Below are 21,113 nucleotides of genomic sequence, written 5' to 3' on the forward strand. Positions count from 1 at the left end.
CCATGGACTATGTAGAGAGGAAGTGGAGCCGAATAGGGTGGTGAAACTTTGAAGGTTACAAGCTTTGAGACTTTTTTCAGTGTGTATTAACCCTGGTAAATACACTCACTATTGTTCAAAGTCATTATCTTTCTTTTCTATGAGATGGACCCTATACTTTTCGCCCTTGAAATATTGTGCATCTACTTCACCCACTCTTACAAATATTAAGCTGGCATTTGCATGTTTGTTGCACAAATCCACTGCCAATTTTCCTTTTTCAATCACCCAATGATCCCTTGGTTCTAAAGCATGCCAAGAAGTACCAAACCTAGCTTTCTATGTTAATGCTGCCCACCAACAGTGCTAGTAGCATTGTGAGTACTTTTTTATTTTTTTCCAACAAACGTCAATATATATCAGTATGTATATTAACACTTGAAAGTATAAGAGTTAATTACAAAAAGGGGTTTTAGGCCTCTCATCCTTCCTAGCTGTTTCTATTAACCAAATTGGGAATTCATTTACCCCATTCTAGGTCATTAACTAGCATTGTGAGTTCTAGAGGGTAAATTATGCGTAAGAGCCATTTTGGTACCGGGGATGAAAATGAGGGGCAATTGTGCATATGTTTGCATCCTTTTGTTATCGTGTCATCAATTGCCAAACCACAAAGCATGTACATGGTTCGTCTAGTGTGGCTCTAGCCAACCAAAACATTAGCTCATCACTTCCAACCTATTAACTTGGGAGTTGGGAGACAATAAGCAATTTGTTTATTGTTTATCCTGATTAAATTTTTTTTTCTCAACCTTAGTCTAACATATATTAAAATGACTTAGCACAATCTATAATATTTTTTTTGTCTAGTATATGATATTTATACACTATTCTTACTCTAATTTATATTAAAGAAGAGTTTGACTGTACAGTTTTTAAATTGAAAACAGGTGTCAGGATTTGAATTCCTTCCGAATCTACAAGTATAGGACTGCATTTCATACTTTGCTTGATGGCTAACTCATCTAATGGGAGCTTGTTCCATTGATTGCCCTAAATACAATTACAAAATTGCTCTTTATAATAGATAGTTTAAAGTTATGCCTTCTTTTCTAATTAATCATGCTAAGATGCTCCTTTAACTAAAATTATTCAAAAAGGGCAAAAAAAAAGGTTTTGGTACCACACTATCTTTCTATGTTTCCTGTACTGAGTTCCTGGCAGTGTACCACGTCAATGCAATTCTGCCACTCATTTTTGCCGCTGAGGACTCAAAACCTCAACTGAAAATTGAAAATACAGTTATAGACAGACCAGAGCAAGAAGGTGAACAAATGGCTATGGCCTTCTCCCTTTTTTCAAGCCCATCATCTTCTATATCATTATTTCGCCCAAAATCTCCATCCCATTTCAGTTCATCACCTTCTTGTATAAGAATTATGAAGCACCAACCTTCAATGGAAGCTTTTCATCCATTGCCGTTGCCAAGAAAGCTGGTGATCCGACACCGTTTTGCAGGTCGTCTACCTATGCAGTTCAAATCCTTCTCGAAAAGACAATCCACTGAACAAATAGAGCAAGCCAAAGCCGCAGAAGGAGAGGAAGAAAAAGTTTATGAATTTGAGAGGCTTTTTTCCAATCTTAATCAAGCAACTTTAAAAAGGGACCCCGGTAATTATTTTTCCCTTTGCATGTTTTCATTGCATTGCGAAGTTGATTATTTTCTATTCTTGAATTTTGCATAGTTAAGTTGAATTTTCACACATTTTCTCCCCTTCTTTGCAGTTGATAGTAGTGTTAATTTAGCTTAATCTGTCTTTGAATTTTGTTTTCTGTAGGAAGTCTTAGCAGTGCTATATTTCTAGTAGCTGGCACAACTGTAAGTAATTCTTCTACTTGGGGTTTGATTTTTGAATGCTGTGGATTTATGCACTACACGCCCAGATTTCTTGTCTTTAATTTTTGCTATAGAAATAAGCATAAGATATTGAATTACACTAGTGAAACATTCTCGGATAATTCTTGCTGGATAATGCAAGAAATTTGGAAGTTGAAAACTATTCAAATTTTTTGGACCTAGATTAAGCATCATTTGGGGGCTTTATTTACAATTAATATTTTAATAATATTTTTTGGTTAAAGGTTACAGGGAGATTAGCTCACATGAATTGAATTTACAATTTTTAAATAGGTAGGCGCAGGGATACTTGCAATTCCTGCAGTTACTCAAGAAGCTGGATTTTTGGCCTCTGCCATTGTCTGCATTCTCGGCTGGATATTTATGGTAACTAGTTCAGCTCAACTTCTATGACTATTCTCTATGAATAGCATTGCTTTATGTCTATGCTAAAAAGGCCAGTCTTGCTAGATAAGTGAATGAGACAATGTATATATATATATATATATATATATATATATATTTTTTTTTTTTTAACAATGCATACATTTTACCACAACATGGGAACCAAGAACATTAGCGATCTGCCATGTGAAGTTAGATCGAGGCCTCTCCTGCTCCCCAACCTCTAGGATTCTGCAACTTTTTGACACTGTTTCCAAAGGAATTATGCTTAGTAATCTTTCATAAACCTAAATCAATGCAGGTTGTGACTGGATTACTCATTGCTGAAGTGAATGTGAAGACAATGTGTGAATTGGGTTCTGGTGGTGTGTCACTGGTAATTTTTCTAACTTGCCTTGGCTTGAGTGGGCAAAATTTGGTAAGCTTATGTTGGCTAATAACTCTTTCATCAGGAATATATTCATCATAGCATGCAGCAGATAAGTTACATTACCTCCCACAGTTTTCCACAATTAGAATCCCTGCTATGAAAAAATTATCCAAATATGGTAGAGAAAGGTTCTCTTGAGATTCCTAGATTGTGGGATGAACATATTCTCGCTGAATTGATGAGAAGTAGCTAGCAAAAAACTTTATACTCTATCAATGACTCTGGCAAGTGGAAGACTAGAGACTGACTGCAAACTTAAAATGAAAGTTCTTTTCACCCACATAATTTAAGTCACTTGAAGGTGGAATTTTAGCGATGTTTAAAACAGTTTTGGCTAGTTAGACACATGTATCCTAAAGTATTACTAAGTTTTAATCTACCTATGTTTCCTTTATTTCTGCTCACTTATCAAAAGCTGTTGTCCATATATTTGTAACTGAACTGGATTACACTGTAAAGTTGCAAAAGCGGTAAGTATGCCACTCTTATAATTTCCTTTGGAATTTGTAGGTTTCTATGGCCATGAGAACTCTTGGGACTGCTGGTGTACAAATAGCTTGGTAGGCTACATCACATTGTTCTATTCTAAAAGGACAAATGCCTTGTTTGAGTTTCATCTGGTTATGTATAAATGGTCATGTGCTGTAGCAAGCATTTTCGTAGTACTAAATATATATATTTGTCTCTCGTCAGTATGTCATGGAAAGAGATATGAAACTTGCCAATGTGATTCCTGGAAGTGATTTCAGATTTATTTAAGTTTTTGTTTGGTTTTAGTCCTTTTTTTTTGGGCTTAGAGTTCTTTATCACATATGTTTGAGCAATATATGCCAAGTGAAAACAGGAAATTCTCAAAATACTTTAATTTAGAGTATTGTGACAAGAATTTGCTCAAAAAAAACACAAAGAAATAGATGTTAATGCATGTCCAGTACAGAATTTTAACAGATACACGGGATTTTATTGAATGTGTTTCTTCACTTATTGACCTTTCTAAATTTACTTATTCTGTAGTACTTCATCTTTTTTTTTCCCCATGGTTAAAATGCCCTGTAACTTATCGTAAATCTGAAATGGACATGCTAATACATAGATGGATAAATGGTATCTTTACATCGGGATACTGCATATGTTTTTATCAGATTGATCGGTTTAAGGCATGGGATGGTCAGGGAGAATAAGAGACTCTAAATCCTACTTGCCCTTCTAGTATGGCCTATAACTGAAAAAACACAGAACAAAAATTGGACATGCTCAGCGATACTGTGACATTATTTGCCAGTTACCATGTATTGGTATTTTGCTCTCAAAAAATGGTTTGACTGAATGTGTTTGAAACTGTGAACTTCTGTATGGGAGATTTCTTTCAAAACTTTATCCTCAATTGGTTCTCTCTCTCTCTCTCTGTGACATACTAGCTGTTTGATACTTACCATCATGCAGTACCATGTGATATGTGATGGAATAGCATCTTAAAAATATTTAGGCCTTCTATTCTGTTTGTAACTGATTATACTGTATTTTGTAATAATTTTTGCCTTCTAAATTGAGATCAATCTATCAATACTGCTTTTGGTACTCATGTTGCAATTTAACTTTTCTCACGACTCCTCTTCTTTTGTAACAGCTGGTCGTATATGTTCATTCATTATGCCCTACTTGTTGCATATGTCGCTCGTTCATCAGATATTTTGACAAATTTCCTAGGCGTTCCGGTGTATGTTTAGATTTTACCTTTACTTATATTTTAATACTGCTATTCACTTCAAATGCACTTTTCACTTTCTATGTGTCATCAAATAGCCAGGATTCACCATACTGGAAGCACAGTTTTAAAGGAAGCATCTTCTTCCTATTCTGAGAAGTAAAAAATGTAGAAGTTGGAACCTAATTAAAGTTTGAGGTCATAAGTTTTTTCAGAGATGCAGCTACCTTGAAATTTTACTAAGGCAATATCTTGTGCCACGTGGAGATTTTCTGCACATATGACCGAATTTATAATTTTGATTTCACTCTTATTATTCATTTTCTGTTATAGAAATCAATGGATAATATGCTATTATAAATTGATTTCTGGGTTTAACGTTGTGTATTACTCAGGTTTGAGTTAAAAGACAAATTGGTGCTACAGGTCCAAGAAAATTTTTTTAAGCATTACAAAATACAAACCCTTTACCCTGTGTAAAATCTCCTAAAGAAATGATATCTCAGAATTAAATTATTCTGGGAAATAATATATTACCTAATTTTTCATAAGCGGACAATGTTCATTTATGTCATGGAGTGGAAACTGAGTCGTTGGATTGGTCACTGATGGTAACTCCATGTGAGCCAATAAACCAAGGGATATCTAAAACGCAATGAACTTATTGCAATCACGAGTTATCTTACAACTTTCAATCTCCTAGAACAATTTTTAATGCACTAGTTTATATCTTGTAGTCTAAAAACTCTATTAGTGGATATAAGTATAGTGTTATATGCTTGTTAGGTGTTGATGGGCAGCATTGTGATTGCAGATGGGAAACTGCAACTTTGTTTTCACTCCTTTTTGGAGGAATTTGCTTCTTTGGCAGGTTGATATTACTTTGCCCTCTTTCTTTCTGGTGCAGCACTTTTCATTCTTGTCATGGTTCAATCTTCAAATTATTCCTTCTAGCCCTATAAATGACAGTGCCAATTTGCATATGCAACAAACAGATCATGAAATTTTATTAAAAACCATTAGTCCTTTCATCTATCAGCTTAGGCTTATATATGCCAGTCATGCTTGAATAATGTAAATACTTGATTATGCACTTGATAATGCCGTAAAAAAGGCGTTTATGTCTCTTCCCATGAAAAGCCCTAACCATCTTACTGTTGATTCACTCAACTAGAATCACAAGATGGCATTTGATTCTAGAGGCAGATCATGTTGCTCCTAAAGGTGCCTTTGAAGCTCTGACTACATTTGTGCTGTACTTCATTCTTGTAATTTTGGTAGCAGCCTTGTGTAGGAATTGCGGTGAACCCTGGCTCTTGACTAGTCTGTGTATGGATTGGTTGACAAAATTATCTCAAAATTAATATATGAACTCCACATAAAATTTTATATATCAGTGCATATCAACTATGGCTTTGCTTTGAATGTAACTCAACATTACCACCTTATTGTAGTCAGCGGCTTATTGGAGCAGTAAATGGTGCTCTTGTTTTCGGTATCATTGCTTCTTTCACCGCTCTTGTGGTAATTCCCATTCTAACTATTTCAAGCTGTTTTATCAGATTCTTCAATATGTGATCTTGCACGGATATGATACATTTCGATTCATGCAAGAAGAAGAAATTATTTGGATTTGAATGCAGTTACACACATGTGTTAAAGTGTCCTAATATTTGTTATGCCAATGATTTCCTAAGCAATTTGGTTTTTTTGCTATAAGCCTGAATTAAAAAGGTAAGTTATCATTCATCTGCATTCAAAGTTATGGCAAATTGTTCTCCAAAAGATAAGTAATTGCATTTTAATACCATGATCCTAGTGTGCGCATAAAAGATGCAAAATTCTTGGTGATAGACTTGCTCAAAATCTTTTCTTTATTCATGATTGATCTCCCTTCTTCTGAAGCTTGCTTCCAGTTCTGTTCTCAGATACTTCATCTTGATTTGGTCAGAGTACCATGATGACATCAAAAGCTTACTCAGATTAAAAATTAAATACTCAAGGAAACTTAGCAGTCTGTAGTATCACAACCAAAGTGTTACTTATCAAAAAGGTTGCTCTCCTAATTCTATACATGTTCAAGATAAAAATCTGTTACTTTTGCTTCACTACTCTTGTCTTGGCCAGATCCCATTAAACAATTATTGTACTATTTAGGTTGTTGCTAGTGGGGATTTGCACTGGGAAGCTCTTTTAAAAACAAACTATGAAGCTGCTCCTCAAAGTATACCCATTATAGCTCTTTCTTTTGTTTACCAGGTAAAATAACCAACCTATTAATGGATCAGTAGTAATTTCCAATACAACATTGTTTCAAGTTGATTCAGACAGATGCTCCTTTGTTTCAGAATGTAGTGCCAGTCATTTGCACAAATCTGGAAGGAAACATGTCAAAAGTTAGGTGATAACTCCAATCACCAGTACTTAATTGCCACATTTTGCTGAATTCATGCTAATATGGGTGTCAGATTACCAGAACATGTTATATATCTGTATAAATCCATGGACCTGAAACCTTTCCAATAAATCAAATATTATGGAAATAATTTAATAATGTAAATAAGATGATTCGAGATCTTGCAATATTCCCATACTTTGTTTCACGGTACTCGGGATTTAGTTCCTGACAATGTGCTGAAGTTTCCAAATTATACCATTGTGACTTCTATCCAGCCAAATAGATGTCGAACTAGTAAATGTTAACATCTATACATCTATGTGGGAGTTTATTCATAACACATGAGGATATAGGACCTAGAATTGCATTTGTGGGTAAAATGAATTGACCCTTTACTTGAAACGATAAACATTACTCTGTTGATGAGTAGCAGAAATTTCTGCAATTATAATTTGGAATTTGTCTTGATATGTGTTGCCTACACCTCATCCTCATTTCGATCAATACTTGGCCAAATTCTTCCATTTATTGATAAGACTCCTCATAATTGGGAATAGTATTTAGCTTTAGCTAAAGATAATGGGTTAAACTATTGTTCTCGACAATGTAAAACTGATGAATTAGCTATAAATTTGATTTACTGAGATTTGAATCAAAACTTAAATGGGGCGCTAAAATCTTTTTTTTTTTTGAAGAATCCTGTGCATGATTTCCTTAACTACAGCCAATGCCATTCGTCAAATATTAAGTGGCTGTGATCTTGATTACCTTGACTTTTTCTTCTTCTTCTATTTTTTTTTCATGGTTTCATAAAGATTTTACTTGACTTGGTTACCTTTATATGGTATCTATTCTTCAAGCAATCTCCGTATGGTCACAGCTAAAGATTTGCAGTTAAATTATGGGTGGTTATCTCAGAGACATTAGTATCTGCTATTAACTTGTAGGACAGCCATTGTGCTGGGCACAGCAATTCCCCTTGCTCTTTTTCTTATATGGAATGCAGTTATACTTGGAACAATCCCAGCTCTTGAAATGGGCTCAGACAAAATTTTTGACCCTTTACAACAACTGCGGTCCACAAACGGTGTTGTTGGGGTAAGTATTTGAAACATCCTTTTTTTATCCTTCTGTTGTCCATGTTGGTTGTCTGCTCTTAGGTCTAACCAATCTCATTTTTCCTGTCTGTATCAAAATGAAATCATGCAGCCTATAGTTGACATATTCTCACTTCTTGCAATTGCAACTTCCTACATTGGATTTGTTTTGGGTCTTACAGACTTCCTTGCTGACTGTAAGTGGTCCTTTTGTTCGTACCATCATAATAAGAATCGTGTTATCATAGAATGGAAAGATTAGTGTTTAATTTGTTTCAAGCTTACTTTACGTGAAATAAATTGACAATAAAGAGAGAGCATGATTTTATATCATCCGCATTGCTGCTTATAGTTTGTAGTACCAATGCTTATGCATCTCAATTTCACTGAAGGTGGGAGAAACTGAAATGAAAATAAAATGGATTAGGAACTTTTTCTTGTGTGCATGGCTTCAATTGGGATCATATATCTATGTTTTTCATTTAGGCACAATTATTGCAGTTCCATAGGTCAAAATGCACAAGTAGAATGTGAAGGGAGTCTAGAGCATTGCACTGGCAGAGAATGATTAGAACAACAAGAAAAGGGAACACATGCTACACTGGTGTCTGTTCTGTATACATGTACATAATGTTTGCAAAACATTTTTCTGCATTTTGAATCTGCCACACACCTGAACAGAGAATTTTGGGGTTAGCAAAGTCAAAAGTGTGCGCTTTTAGCTTTTATGACAGATAAAAATGGGCTGCTTTCTGATTCAGTCAAGCTAGGCTGCCTCCTCTGAAGTTTGTTAGCTGATGGAAATTGATGCAATTATACTGTTGAACAATAATGAAATATATGATAGTAATTTTCCTGTTGGTTGCCAATGCATCTAATGCAGTGCTGAAGTTGCCTTCTGGTCAGAACAGTCCTTTGCCATATATACTTACATTGGTTCCGCCATTGATACTGTCATTGCTTGATCCAGAGATATTCTTCAAAGCATTGGATTTTGCTGGAACATATGGAGGTATAATAGTAGCATGAATAAAATTCAAATTCTGATTCAAGTAAATTTTTAGTTGGACAAGTTTTGACTGGACATCACTAAGTTATCTTATGTACATGGTCCATTAGTGTGGACTTATTTATAAACATGTAATCAAAAGCATTGCATAAACCAGATTCTCCGTTCGTCTTAAAACACTCGTGTCCTGACTGGTCAGATACTTTTCGTTCATGGTTTTGCAGTTCTGGTTTTGTTTGGAATTCTACCTGCTGCAATGTCCTGGTCAGACAGATATTCTAAATCATCAGAGTCTCCCAAGCTCCCCCTGCTGGTCCCTGGAGGAAAGCTCACCCTTTCACTTGTGATTGGAAGTGCAGGGTATGTCATTCTTTCAGAACTAATTGAGAATCTTGGGCACCAGTTGTGAGAATCAAGTTGAAGTTCTTTCTGTTAGTGGGAAGAATTAACTGCTCACTTGAAATATCTGTAACATCCAATGTGGTAAACTCTCTCAAATTTAATAATTTTTGCTTCTCGTTCAACATTTACAACTCCAGTTGTGTTCCATATCTGGATTCTTTCTTTTCCCTGAGTGCCAAGCATATTTGGATATTATGGTTAGAAGGTAGCATAAGTGGAGAACTAGGGACGACTACATACGTGTTAAATGTTCATCGAGAGAGACAGAAGCTTCAGAATTTGAAACTCTCTTAGAGGATGCTGTGGAGTACACCTAAGTACATGGTGCAATATCAGTATGATTGGTTTTCAGCCCATCAGGCTCTTACGCAACAAGAAGTTATGGTCCCATCGTTCCAAAAGAGCAGGTTGTTAATGAATTAATCACAAAATTGTAAAATCAATTGACGTTCTTGACTCTGTCATGGCTCAAGATCATGCAACACGTCTCAACCTTATCACATGACTTGAGATGCAGTAACCGGTCTTATACATGTAAGAAGATGAAATAGGAAGATATTAAAAAGATTTCAAGGCAATTAGCACATTAGCCATTCTGTCTGATGCAAAAAATGTAACGATGCAATGACAGTCTGCTGGTCTTCTTTCATTTGAAGAGTACAGCAAAAAGTTTCAGATGCCCAAGCTATGGTACTTTAGTAGTGGTTACAAGATGTAATACTATGCCCACTGTGTTTTGCAGTACGTCTTACCTGCATTAGTTTTTGAAATACTCAAATGCTAGTATCTTTGGCCTTGTTGCCATAGGAACCAGTATGGGGTTATGGTTCTCCTGAAAAACGAGCCTCAGGCTTTTTTTTTCACCTATGAATCTAAGCTGTTTTTTCACCCTCTAAAATCTTGTCCCTAACTATGGAAAAGCACTATTTTTCCCATGATTGACTAATGAATCTGTGGCCAGAAAAGTTTGTTTAGTACGGAACACAAGACTCAGGTTGTGAGACTTATGGGTAGCACAATGTTTTCCTCATTCGAAGACTTTGGCAGGCCTTTAAACTGGATAGAATAGCATGTATTTCACCACAATGGATCAATAAGAATGAACTTCCAATGTATTTCATGTTTCCAACATTTTCTTGCTAACATGCGATCATCTCCATTTGATGGTATGGTAAGATAATTCACTTCAAACGCTTTCTACGACTAAACACTAATATTACAATAGTTGCAGATTTACTATCTTAAGCAAAGTAGGTAAAGGTTAATACATCCATAGAGGTTTCATAAGCACCTTGAGCCCATAATTTCCCATCTCATTTTGTTCTTCCTGAATTTGCTTTACTGATTTCTCAGCAGAGCAGCTACACCAGTGCACCTCAATCATTTCTAGTGTTGTTATATCTCCTAAGCTAGATGGGACCCCGTCGAGTTGCCAGCATTCTTTTACTAACAACCGCAGCAAACTAGGGAAAGGGTCATCAGAAGCATTCCAGAAGACAATGTCCACCCTGTCCAATTCCAGGAATTTGAGATTGAGGAATTCTCCATCCTCTACCACCCATTCTTTGCCCTGGAAGGCTGATCCATAGAGTTTAAGGACCTCAAGGTTGGGTAGTTTACCTGTCTTTGAAGTTTCTGTACAGGAGAGAACAAACTCTACCAATGAGCTTTTTCAGATTTTAGGGGAAGTTAAACTCATAGGGACATTTCAGCCTGCCAAAAGAAAACACCTTGAGTGTTTCAAGTTTATGTAGAAAATCTAATTCTGGAAGCTGATTGCAGCACCACGAAGAATCCCACGAGTCCAAAAACATGCAGCTTAATTTTTGAAGACTCGGTAGCCTTCTTAAAATCTTCTCCATGGTGTCATCGCCAAAACGAAGAGATGGTGTTGCAAACGTGCCTCAAGCTTGCCATCTTCCAAAGAGTATCTGGTAATTCTGCTCCATCTAGTCCTTGCAGTACTCGGAAGGAATAAAATTCACAGATCCTTGAATTGCAATGTACCTTAGATGAACCAGCATTTCTATTCCATTAGGGAATTTTTCCAACCCTGATGTTCCATAAATCCAGCACTCTAAGAAGTTTTAAAGTTTGAGCAATAAATGAGACATCACCACAGTAGGAGTACATTGATAAACAGACCTCAATTTCATCAGTGGCAACCATTAGCAATGACCGGACATCCCTGCTAGAAGGCCTCCACCTGTTTAAGTACTCTGCATGAGAAGAAATACATATCCCCTTTTGGTGAAGATTTGACGGGTAGGCATTCTCTAAATTAAGATTGTATTGTAAATCATTATCATGCCTGAAGTTTAGTTCATCCACTTTCAGCAACATCAAGAAATTTTCTTGCTTGGCTTTTTAGGTTTTTCCACACAGAATTTGCGCAAAGGTCATGAATTTGGCATGCTTTGACCCCTCCATTGCTTCTAGTTTTCGAAACCATTACCAGGCTTCGACCAATTAGATCCATCAGGAAACCCTCTGCTAAATCTTCCAAGCTTTTCATCTCTGTTGTTCTTACAAATCCTTCAGCTATCCACAACCATATTAATCTCCTGACAGAAATTTCTCTGTCCTCTGGAAACATCCCAAAATAAAGAAAGCATGGTTTCAAATGACCTGGTAAATGCCTGTAACTCATTTCCAATGTGTCCAAAGCCTTTCCTCCTCCAATATGTTTGCTTACACTTTCTGCAATTTCATTCCAATGATCTTCAGTCATTGTTATTTTCCTGAGAAGTCCAGCTACCAGAACAACTGAAAGAGGCAATCCTCTACACTCTATTGCAATTTTCTTTCCAACATTACATAGTTCTGGAGGGCAGATCTTTTGTTGGAACACGTTTTTCTGAAATAATTCCCAACTTTCTTCTTCAGTAAATAAGCGAAGATGATGTGGGGAACCACCAGGGTTTGCTAATAAAGCAATGTCATGGACTCGACTTGTGAATACAATTCGGCTTCCATTATGATCATCTGGGAAAGAGTTTCTTAAGTCATGCCACGCCTGAGGGTTCCATATGTCATCCAAGACAATGAAATACATCCTTCCTTTAAGACTTCTGGACAGGGCTTCAGCCAAATCATCAATGCTCATTTCCCAAACTTTGTCATTAAGCAAAACAATTCCATTACCTAATATGTCAAGCAATAAATTTCTCCTTACACAGTTGAGAGACACAACACCATGAGCAAACGTGGAAGTGAGAAATAATTGAAGGATGGTTGTAAATTTTCCTTGCCAGAGTTGTCTTGCCAAGTCCAGGCAGACCAGTGATGGAGATAACACCCAGTTCTTTCGAACCTCTTTGAAGCCGGTCTATTAACTTTTCTGCCTCATCTTTGAAGCCCACCACCTCTTCATCAACAAATTGATAATCTCGTGATAATTCATTATTAGAAGGCTTCGCAATTCTGTGAACAGTTTTCTCGTGCATCTTTGCATCATAGATATCTGTTACTCGTGGCCTCAAATGCTTAAACTTTTCTATGACATCCGATAACCACAACACATGATACCAGAGAGGGCCATCACCTGGAGCGACTAAATCAATGACATATTCTGCCTCATATGCTGCAGCTACAACACGATTCTCTAGATCTTCAAATTCTTCAACCTTCTTGCAGTGCTCTAGTGTCTTTCTGAGGAATGATCTCAAGAATATCAGCTCACTCCGTACTGTTTCAGTCTCATTTTTCACATAAGCAATCAGATCAGCCCTACATGTCCGCAGGTCGTCTAAGGCTTTTAATAAAAAATCGATGAACCCCAAAGTAGGAGTCTTGGCAAAAGTAAATGGTGATGACTTCAGAACTTTGTCATAAATTTTTCTGATCTCAGCCTTCACAAGTTGTGCATGAATCTTCAGCTCATCATTGATCAGTAAAAGCGTTTGCATGTCCTTTTCGTCTTTCTTTGACAATCAATTGCTCCTGCCTCCCTGGCCGCAGCTTCAATCTGTATTAAGAGTGAATTGAATATGTCAACCTTCTTGTACTGCTGCAACGGAGGATCCATTAGAAAACTTTTCAGGAAGCCGAGATCAGAGTAAAGGATTGCAACTTCATGATCTTGAGGTGGAACTGTGGGACCAGCATTGCACCTTAGCAGTCCCTGCACTTTTCCTAGCACAAAATCCAGAGCCACAAGGCTTGTAAATCAACCAGAATATCTCCTGAATTCTATCATTGAATCTTTTAGGACTTCCACATAAATCATTTTGATCTCTGGATCAATGTGTTTTATATGTGATATCAGATCAGAAAGCTTATTCTTAACATGTATTTCTTCCTGTAAGCTCTCCTGCCAACACAAGTAAGACACTACTGCTGCATCTCCAACGAGAACTTCAAGATGAGTCATGACATTTCTTAATCTGTTTTGCATCTCCAGCTTTACTGTTGATTCTGTAATCTTCTCTGCAATCTTCAGGAAATTTCTTTAAAATGTCAGCTGTTCTTCGAGTTTTATGACATGTCTCTCCAGCGAAACTAGTTAATTTGCTTTACGATAGCTAAGTACTTCAGATTCTTCAGCAATGGATTGATCAACTCTACTATGTGTTCATGAATATACTCAACATCTTCATCAGTTATAGGTATATTCTGTTGAGAACAAACATAATACCTACAAGATGAATTCATTGAAACATCTAGCCAACCAATTATTTCTAACATACCAAAAATCATTTCATCCACGGTCTTACCATCACTTGTTGGTCAAGATAGGTGCAATGCAGCAGAATTTACCACTTCTTGTATGTCTTTGAAAAAGTGAAGTGTAACCAAACTGTCTCCCTTGAACCATAATCCATCCAACAAATATTTTTATGAACTTAAATTGAATTTTAAGGTCTTGAATATAGTTCTCTGCAACATCACTTAACTTTCCTTGGTTCTCTAGCTCCTCAAGACGCTTTAGGATATCATCAATGGCATTGCTGGTCATGATGTTTGAATTGTTGATCAAGTTAAAAAACCTGCAAAGACCAAAGAAAGCACATAGAGGATCAATGTGCTCAATCCCATGTGGGATTTGGAAAAGCTAAATAAATAAAAGTAAGAAAGGATATTAATGATTGGATACTTACTATACAGCATATTTACTTTTAACTCATAAGTACCGAACCTCAATTAAGGAAAACCAAAGAGAAGAAAAGAACAAAGATACACACAACTGCTATGCTGCCGAATTATGTGCTCTTTAAACACAAGTTGTTGAAAGTTGTGTTTGGTTATTTTGCCAGAATTGAATTTGGGATTTTATTCTTTGAACATATTCCTCAAATTAGTTTAATCCAATTCTGATTCTCTTAAAGAACCTAAGACAGCATAAGTTTGGTGTGCAAGTAATTGAGAACCTATGACAGTGATGCAGCAAGAAGAGATGACATTATTAACTTGCTAAGCTTTACTAAAGACTGTAGAGGTCAAGTTTACCTGTATATTCTGAGAAGCTTAATATCAGTGATCTGAAGTTTGAAGAAAATGCAGAAGTGCTTCTAACGTATGCTACACAACCTGGAAGTTCTGCAATGCATGCAGAGGCAACTTTGAAAACAAAGCCATTTGGAAGCTACAGGCTATTCATAGATTGCTAGCAATATAGCCTTGGTCAATGCAAGTTACTGATCAGACATATTATAGTTCATTTTTTCTGTCACCAATGTTTTTTTTTTTCATGTAAAAACTGATATTGTTTTAGTCAACCTTGTTGAATAGATTAAAGTTTGGTTTATATGCTTTTCTTTTAGAATTGTAGGTGGAAATATTCTTACAATGATATTAACTTCTGTGTAATGTCTACCAAAAGTTTTTTTTCTTTCCACTGAAGCAATGGAGGAGGCAATTTATGATTGTTTGGGGCGACTACAAATTATAATTGCAGTAAAAAATTAAAAGGTTTATGGTTGACTGCGAATAAAAGCTAGAATGCATCTTACTTTAATACGTTGAGAGAACTGTAAATTAGTATTTCTTAAAATTCAATGTTTTTATGTGTCGAGTTTTGGCTTTCAGAGGTTCCAAATTTTTAAAATCTCTCTGAATGGATGAGACTTTAAACTCTACCATTGAGGGATGTAGCTTTAGTTCTTAAAAATGGTCCACTGATTTTAACCTACTTTGCAATTTTTTTTCTTTTGTTGGTCCACTGGATCAATATCTGTACTAATTGGTGCTTGCATGCGCAAGGTGCCAAATTTGCTGACAAGAAGCACCAAGCCTTTCCCTGCAGAGAATGTATCGACCTAGTAAACAAGGCTACAGAGTATGCACAGAAAACTGCAGACAGAGAAGGTAATCTGGATACACGAGGGACAAGATCTCAAGCTATTAATATTACCAATCTCTTGGCAGGCACAAAGAATTTATAAACCAGATTTATCGCCTGAGCGTCTGAGCATTGCATAGCTCTTATGTCAAGGCATAATATTTTACAATCAGCATGACATAAGCTACAGAAGTGTGTAAGTGAGCACTTTTTGCATATACAACATAACATACAGCTTTCAGAAAAAGGCAGTTTTATGCACTCCACGGTCACTCTATCAAGCGTCTCTGCTTGTACCAGATCATTGCAATCACATACAGGAATATGGTACCAGTAGTGCCACCGCCTACCGTCCATAGAAATTGTGGCATCCCAGCCTTGTCCTCGTCAAACAATTCAATATGGATGTTCATGCCAAAGATCCCAGCCACGACAACAAAAGCACTAACCACCAGGGTTGCAGTTGTCAACATGACCCCCATTTGCAGGAGATGGTTTTGTTTGTCATCCAGCATGATGTTGATGTAGTCTTCAGTATCATCTACATACTCCCTCAACTTCAAAAAACACAAATATTGTAAAATGTCATTTAAATCTTATAAGAAACTGGCTCAAGATTCAGGAACTGAGTCATCAAGGCTTGAAAAGCAATTTTGTTCTGAAGGAACTCAACAGCATATAACATTTTACTTATTTATGACAAACGACATCTCAAAAGGGGAGAAGAGACTCAGATGTAGACGATAGCAAATTGAAACCATACCAGAAGGAAAAACTGGTAGTAGTAAGTAAAGTAGTGCATATATAACCATGTTAAATTACTCAAAAGAAAAAAAAAAAAGGGAAATCATGCAGTGAATTGCATAAGTAGTCATCCAATGATCATATATCCTCATTCTTATACTTCTTCTTCTTTCTTTTTTTTTTTGGGGTCAATCAGCAACATCTACTCTCCTCCTATTCCTACTCTAGCCTAACATAGGAGAGGACCCAATTGGGTCATTGGGAAACCGCTAGAGACTAAACCACCATCGGACCAGACAGATGTACTATACACCCGTATGTATGCATTTGGAGAAGCCACATGTTAGTAGCAAAATGATGAGAGGCAAGGTTTGAACCCTTGACCCCCTAGCTCACAAAAACTTGAGTCTTTTGTGGTGGCCAACGCCCTTTGGGCCATTGGTTATCCTCATTCTTATACTGGCAACCATAATCATAACTAATATCAAGACGCATACACCTTTTCCAATTCTAGTGACTTGAGAAACTTCCCAGAAACAGTAGGGTTCAAGATCTTGTTTTACGGTTTTGATCGAAACCTTTCCTATCAAGTCGGAAGTGTAATACTTTCTCATTTCTATTTTGTATGCTAAAAATATTTTCTGTTTGACATCAGTTTGTCATGACTTAAAGATTAAGTAAATTTTCGATTAATGGTGAAGGTCTAAACTAACATTTGATCTTTTACTATTGTTTTCCTTCTCTTCTTTTCTCCAACCAAAATATATAGTCTTACAAAAGCATCAGTAGAGTTACATACCGTGGAGAGTTTATTCAGCGTGCCATCAATCTGGACAAAGTATGCTTCCAGAAGCATTTCAAGTTCTTCCACATCAAGTTGCTTGCTTATAGCACTTTGAGTTGTACTGGTACGTGTCCCACGACTATCTTTGCTAAGCGTCCGAGCAGCAGCAATCAACTGCTCCCGGGTATTGTCCATATTCTGAAGACCAGCATCATAACTGGTGGGACCCCCATTACCTTCATATGAAATGTTAGCACGAGTCCTGATATGAGAAACGAAGATGTCATTTCTAACACTTACATATGACTAAGGCACAAATAAAGAACATAAAGTTACATTTTATCCACAAACAAAAAGAATATACACCTTTCGTCAATATCCTGTTGATTAGCTTCATCATCCAATTCATCTTGCTCATTTATAGAAGAAACAGAGGAATCATCAAGCTGCTGTTGCTCAAGCTTTTCAGTCAGATACATCTCAGCCATATCTTCATCGTCATCTAGTAGATGCTCCAACTCATCCCTGACCTGTGATGTACGTGCACAATTGACCAGAGAAATCAACTAACAAAATTAATAGTTAGGATGTGTGGAACAACATTCAAGGAGGACATCGAAGCAGGATTAAGAAGAAATAATGAACTGAGCTCAAGATCACATGTCAGGCACAAGAAGCAACAAATTAAATCACAAAAAGACTAGGAAAGCTACAGAAATTAACAATTGTTATAGAAATGAGGAAATAGGATAATGCAGAAACAAGTCAAGTGTAGATCTAACCCATACAAAGAATAGCCACTAAAAAAATGCAGAGAAGAAATGGCTTGCAATGTATTAACCATTAGCATGGAAAAAATATCCACAGAATCATTACCAATAACATGCAGAAAAATCAAACTCCAAAGCAAGCATATTTAAAGAACAGAAATCATGCGCATTATTCAAGCAAAAGTAAATCTTCAACATAGACCGCATTTTCTTTGTGTAACTGCATCATAGAAATGCACCGACCTTTTGAACACGTCCAGTTATTGCAACCAAGCGACTCTTAATTTGACGAACTCTTTCCAAATTGAGAGTACTAATTTTTGTTGTCAACTTATCCAGTGCAGGATGAGCTTCTTGCTCCAATGTCCTTGCCTACATATATGAACACAAACAATCAAAAGGGAATCTACCTGTCAAAAGAAGCCTCCTACCAAATACCATTGATGGGAAAGGGAAGCAGAAGAGAAACAATGTGATAGTATAAATCTTTTACTTCATTGTCCAAGACACTGCAAGCAGCCTCAAGGCACGCCTCCAATGCAACAAACTCGAATGGAAGTAGCTTCAGTCCATCTCGATTTTCTGCATTTTGTTGCTTCCCTTCTGTCCTACCCTCTTCGTCCTTATTCGGGAAGCTAACATTCCTCGTCTGTGGCTCTTCCAAATCATACAAGTTTGACCAATCCACATCATTACCATTACCTCCAGCTTCCTTCACCAGATTCAAAAGCAAATCGCATTATACATTCACGCCCATAGCATACATATAGATATGCAAGATATTAAAAAAAAATACCATTCAAAGATACAGTTCTAGTTTCTCCCAAAGCAAGAGTGACTCATAATTTACAGATTATGCAAAATAGAGTGAAAAGAACATAACACACGAATAACGATGGACATAAACTAAGAATAAATACTAGAAGAAAACAAAGAAGTGTAGTTTTCATGAACATAAGCTCAAGATTACCATATGAAAATTAAAGAACTGCATGCTGCATCCCAGAAGCAATGGGACACCATCCCTTTGAGCTTTATATTAGTAGGTAATCGAGGAACTATTCATGTGCCTGAACTGGAGTGAGTGCTGACAATAGTGTATACTGATGTCGAAATTGAGATAATTGTCAGTAAGATACAAGACAACTATCACAACATATTTTATTTCCATTATCTTTATGTTGTTCACAAAAGACTTCGAATTCAGATACAAGATTTTCAAGAAAAATTTTATGAAAGAGCACAAGCAAATTTAAGATTCAATTCTATAATACATCATCCGATAAACTATACTTCATAAACATTCATTGCAATTAGCTTAGACAAACCCAAAAAGCGGAAAAAAACTATAACGTGGTGCTTGCTGTCCACACTCCACAGGCATACAAGTGCCCTAAATGACTAAGTTCCTAAAATTAAAGAACAGCCATAAGCCATATTATACAGACTTTTTGTACCATCAAACTATGTTTTCTTTACTAAATAATATAAATTAAAGTGCTAGTGGGAAAAAATCTTCAAAATTTCAGTGCAGCAAACATTAATAATTTCTTTAATCGCTCTCATAACCGAGCTGAATACTATAATTCTCCAAACAGGAAAAAACAGCTTGAAGATTATTCCAAATAAACAAGGAATTCAAGAAACCCCAACAATTGGTTTAAAATTAAAAAATTAAATACATAATAACATATTAGTATGTGAATAAGAAAACACACCTGGGATTTGGCTTGGTGATGACGCAAGATTCTGCGTTGAAGCTCTTCAGTGAAAGAGGTGACAGAGGGGCCTTGGGAATTGAGGAGGACTTCTTGGGCAGTGATGATGGCTTTTATGTGCTCCAGATTGATAACAATTGCCTTTTCACGGCCCAATACGGTGGAGGGGTAGGAGAGCAATGGATCAAGTATCCGGAGATCCCGCGCCGGAAGCCCCGTCCGCCGCATGATGGCGTGTTTTCCGGCCTCCACCACTTGGGTTTGGCCGCTGGAGTCCAATAGTAGCCATTGTCGGACCCCAGCAGCCTTCTTGCGGATGCCACCAACCCCGACGCTTGCGCCGCCTGGGTTGGCAGGGGTGATAGGCCGGAGAGATTCGCCGCCGCCACCGCCGTCGTCTTCCGGCGGGATTGTCCCGTACTTTGGTGGAGGGCCCCTCATCTTGTTAATCCACGTCTGACTTTCCTGATTTCCTATAGCAGTCGCGGGCTTCTGGTTCTCAGTGAATTTTCATGGGATAATTGCAGAAACCTCCCTTGAGGTTTCTCGTAGTTACACTCACCTCCACTGAGGTTTTGAAAATAGTATTTATCTCCTCTGAACTTAAGTTTTGATAGCAGATTTAGCCTATGTCTGAGAAAATGCTATTAAAAAAATCTTTTGAGAAGTGAAATAATAATTTTATTATATTTGTACCTTTTTTTATCTCTTGTGAGGTTGTATTAGTAAAAGAACGAAAAACATTAAAAGGTGTAAATAGTTAGTGAAACTGAAGAGTATATAAGGATAAAGAGAATAAGTTGCATTAGCAACAACTAGAAAAAGCAACTCAACGTATTAAATTGAGATGATAAATGATTGCTTATCTATTGTCTTTTGATTGCCACAAATTTTGAATAAAAAAATCCTTAGATTTTTGCCTTGATTTCTGTTTTCTTTTTCCTTCCGTTTCATGAATGCTTAAGATAAAATGAATTCAATCAAAATCCTATGTTTTTAGACTCAGACTGGGTATCGACTCGGCCGAGTTCAGGGGTTAGGGGTCAATGGGTTCGACCGAATTCGATCGGGGTTAAACCGGACGATGTCATAAATAAAAATTATTTAAAAATTAAAATATTGTATATAAAATACCTAAAAGTATGTTAATATTAATAAAGGTATATTCATATGTATTTGATATTTCAGATATATTTAACAAAAAAATACAAAGAAATTAGAATAATCAAGTAGCAATTTATATTATTTAATGAACGTTAACCAATTTAGAATTAAAATTATGGATTTAATTGAAAAATAACATCAAATTTTAGGACAACATTTATAAAGTATGAAATATTTGAGGTATATTAATAAGTTTTAAAAATTTAAGGGTCAAAACATAATATTAAAAAATTTAACCTTTTTTCAAAAAAATTGCTTGGTTGAACTGGTTTTTTCGATTTTTTCCCCGTCAAACCTGATTTTTGACCGGATTTAACCTGATTTTTAGTCT

At 36.4% G+C, this 21,113-nt stretch overlaps 3 protein-coding genes across 4 annotated transcripts; 1 reads left to right on the forward strand and 2 right to left on the reverse strand.

Annotated features, from left to right (window-relative positions):
- Positions 1 to 1,252: 1,252 nt before the first annotated feature.
- On the forward strand, positions 1,253 to 9,514 carry LOC113759853 (tyrosine-specific transport protein-like). 2 transcript variants are annotated; one of them, XM_027302448.1, is made up of 14 exons: positions 1,253 to 1,650; positions 1,818 to 1,858; positions 2,171 to 2,263; positions 2,583 to 2,657; positions 3,222 to 3,271; positions 4,339 to 4,428; positions 5,231 to 5,287; positions 5,871 to 5,940; positions 6,574 to 6,675; positions 6,765 to 6,817; positions 7,762 to 7,912; positions 8,024 to 8,108; positions 8,795 to 8,923; positions 9,145 to 9,514. In XM_027302448.1, the coding sequence occupies exons 1-14, from the start codon at positions 1,314 to 1,316 to the stop codon at positions 9,327 to 9,329; spliced, it is 1,518 nt and encodes a 505-aa protein (XP_027158249.1). In that variant the 5' UTR covers positions 1,253 to 1,313; the 3' UTR covers positions 9,330 to 9,514. The 2 variants fall into 2 exon arrangements, with proteins under 2 accessions (XP_027158249.1, XP_027158294.1); XM_027302493.1 differs by lacking the exons at positions 6,574 to 6,675; positions 6,765 to 6,817 and having other exon boundaries at positions 7,742 to 7,912.
- Positions 9,515 to 10,583: 1,069 nt separating this feature from the next.
- LOC113771509 (putative late blight resistance protein homolog R1A-10) lies at positions 10,584 to 13,230 on the reverse strand. The gene is made up of 4 exons (XM_027316087.1): positions 12,603 to 13,230; positions 11,778 to 12,466; positions 11,541 to 11,598; positions 10,584 to 10,957 (listed from the first exon to the last, which is right to left on the reverse strand). Exons 1-4 carry the CDS (start codon positions 13,228 to 13,230, stop codon positions 10,584 to 10,586), a joined length of 1,749 nt encoding a protein of 582 aa, XP_027171888.1.
- Positions 13,231 to 15,638: 2,408 nt separating this feature from the next.
- On the reverse strand, positions 15,639 to 20,085 carry LOC113761801 (magnesium transporter MRS2-3-like). Its single transcript, XM_027304942.1, has 6 exons — positions 19,619 to 20,085; positions 18,394 to 18,612; positions 18,144 to 18,272; positions 17,497 to 17,660; positions 17,146 to 17,392; positions 15,639 to 16,159 (listed from the first exon to the last, which is right to left on the reverse strand). Exons 1-6 carry the CDS (start codon positions 20,057 to 20,059, stop codon positions 15,872 to 15,874), a joined length of 1,488 nt encoding a protein of 495 aa, XP_027160743.1. The 5' UTR covers positions 20,060 to 20,085; the 3' UTR covers positions 15,639 to 15,871.
- Positions 20,086 to 21,113: the final 1,028 nt, after the last annotated feature.

The sequence above is a fragment of the Coffea eugenioides genome, chromosome 1, assembly GCF_003713205.1.
Source record: "Coffea eugenioides isolate CCC68of chromosome 1, Ceug_1.0, whole genome shotgun sequence".
Lineage (NCBI taxonomy): Eukaryota > Viridiplantae > Streptophyta > Magnoliopsida > Gentianales > Rubiaceae > Coffea > Coffea eugenioides.

Coding starts and splice junctions, on each gene's coding strand:
- LOC113759853 (XM_027302448.1), top strand. CDS start 1,314: ATGGCTATGGCCTTCTCCCTTTTTTCAAGCCCATCATCTTCTATATCA. Junction 7,913..8,023: donor CCACAAACGGTGTTGTTGGG/GTAAGTATTTGA, acceptor GAAATCATGCAG/CCTATAGTTGACATATTCTC. Junction 8,924..9,144: donor TTTTGCTGGAACATATGGAG/GTATAATAGTAG, acceptor ATGGTTTTGCAG/TTCTGGTTTTGTTTGGAATT.
- LOC113771509 (XM_027316087.1), bottom strand. CDS start 13,230: ATGCAAACGCTTTTACTGATCAATGATGAGCTGAAGATTCATGCACAA. Junction 11,599..11,777: donor ATCTAATTGGTCGAAGCCTG/GTAATGGTTTCG, acceptor ATCTTAATTTAG/AGAATGCCTACCCGTCAAAT. Junction 10,958..11,540: donor TGTATTTCTTCTCATGCAGA/GTACTTAAACAG, acceptor TCTCCTGTACAG/AAACTTCAAAGACAGGTAAA.
- LOC113761801 (XM_027304942.1), bottom strand. CDS start 20,059: ATGAGGGGCCCTCCACCAAAGTACGGGACAATCCCGCCGGAAGACGAC. Junction 18,613..19,618: donor ATCACCAAGCCAAATCCCAG/GTGTGTTTTCTT, acceptor AATCTGGTGAAG/GAAGCTGGAGGTAATGGTAA. Junction 16,160..17,145: donor CGCTGAATAAACTCTCCACG/GTATGTAACTCT, acceptor TGTTTTTTGAAG/TTGAGGGAGTATGTAGATGA.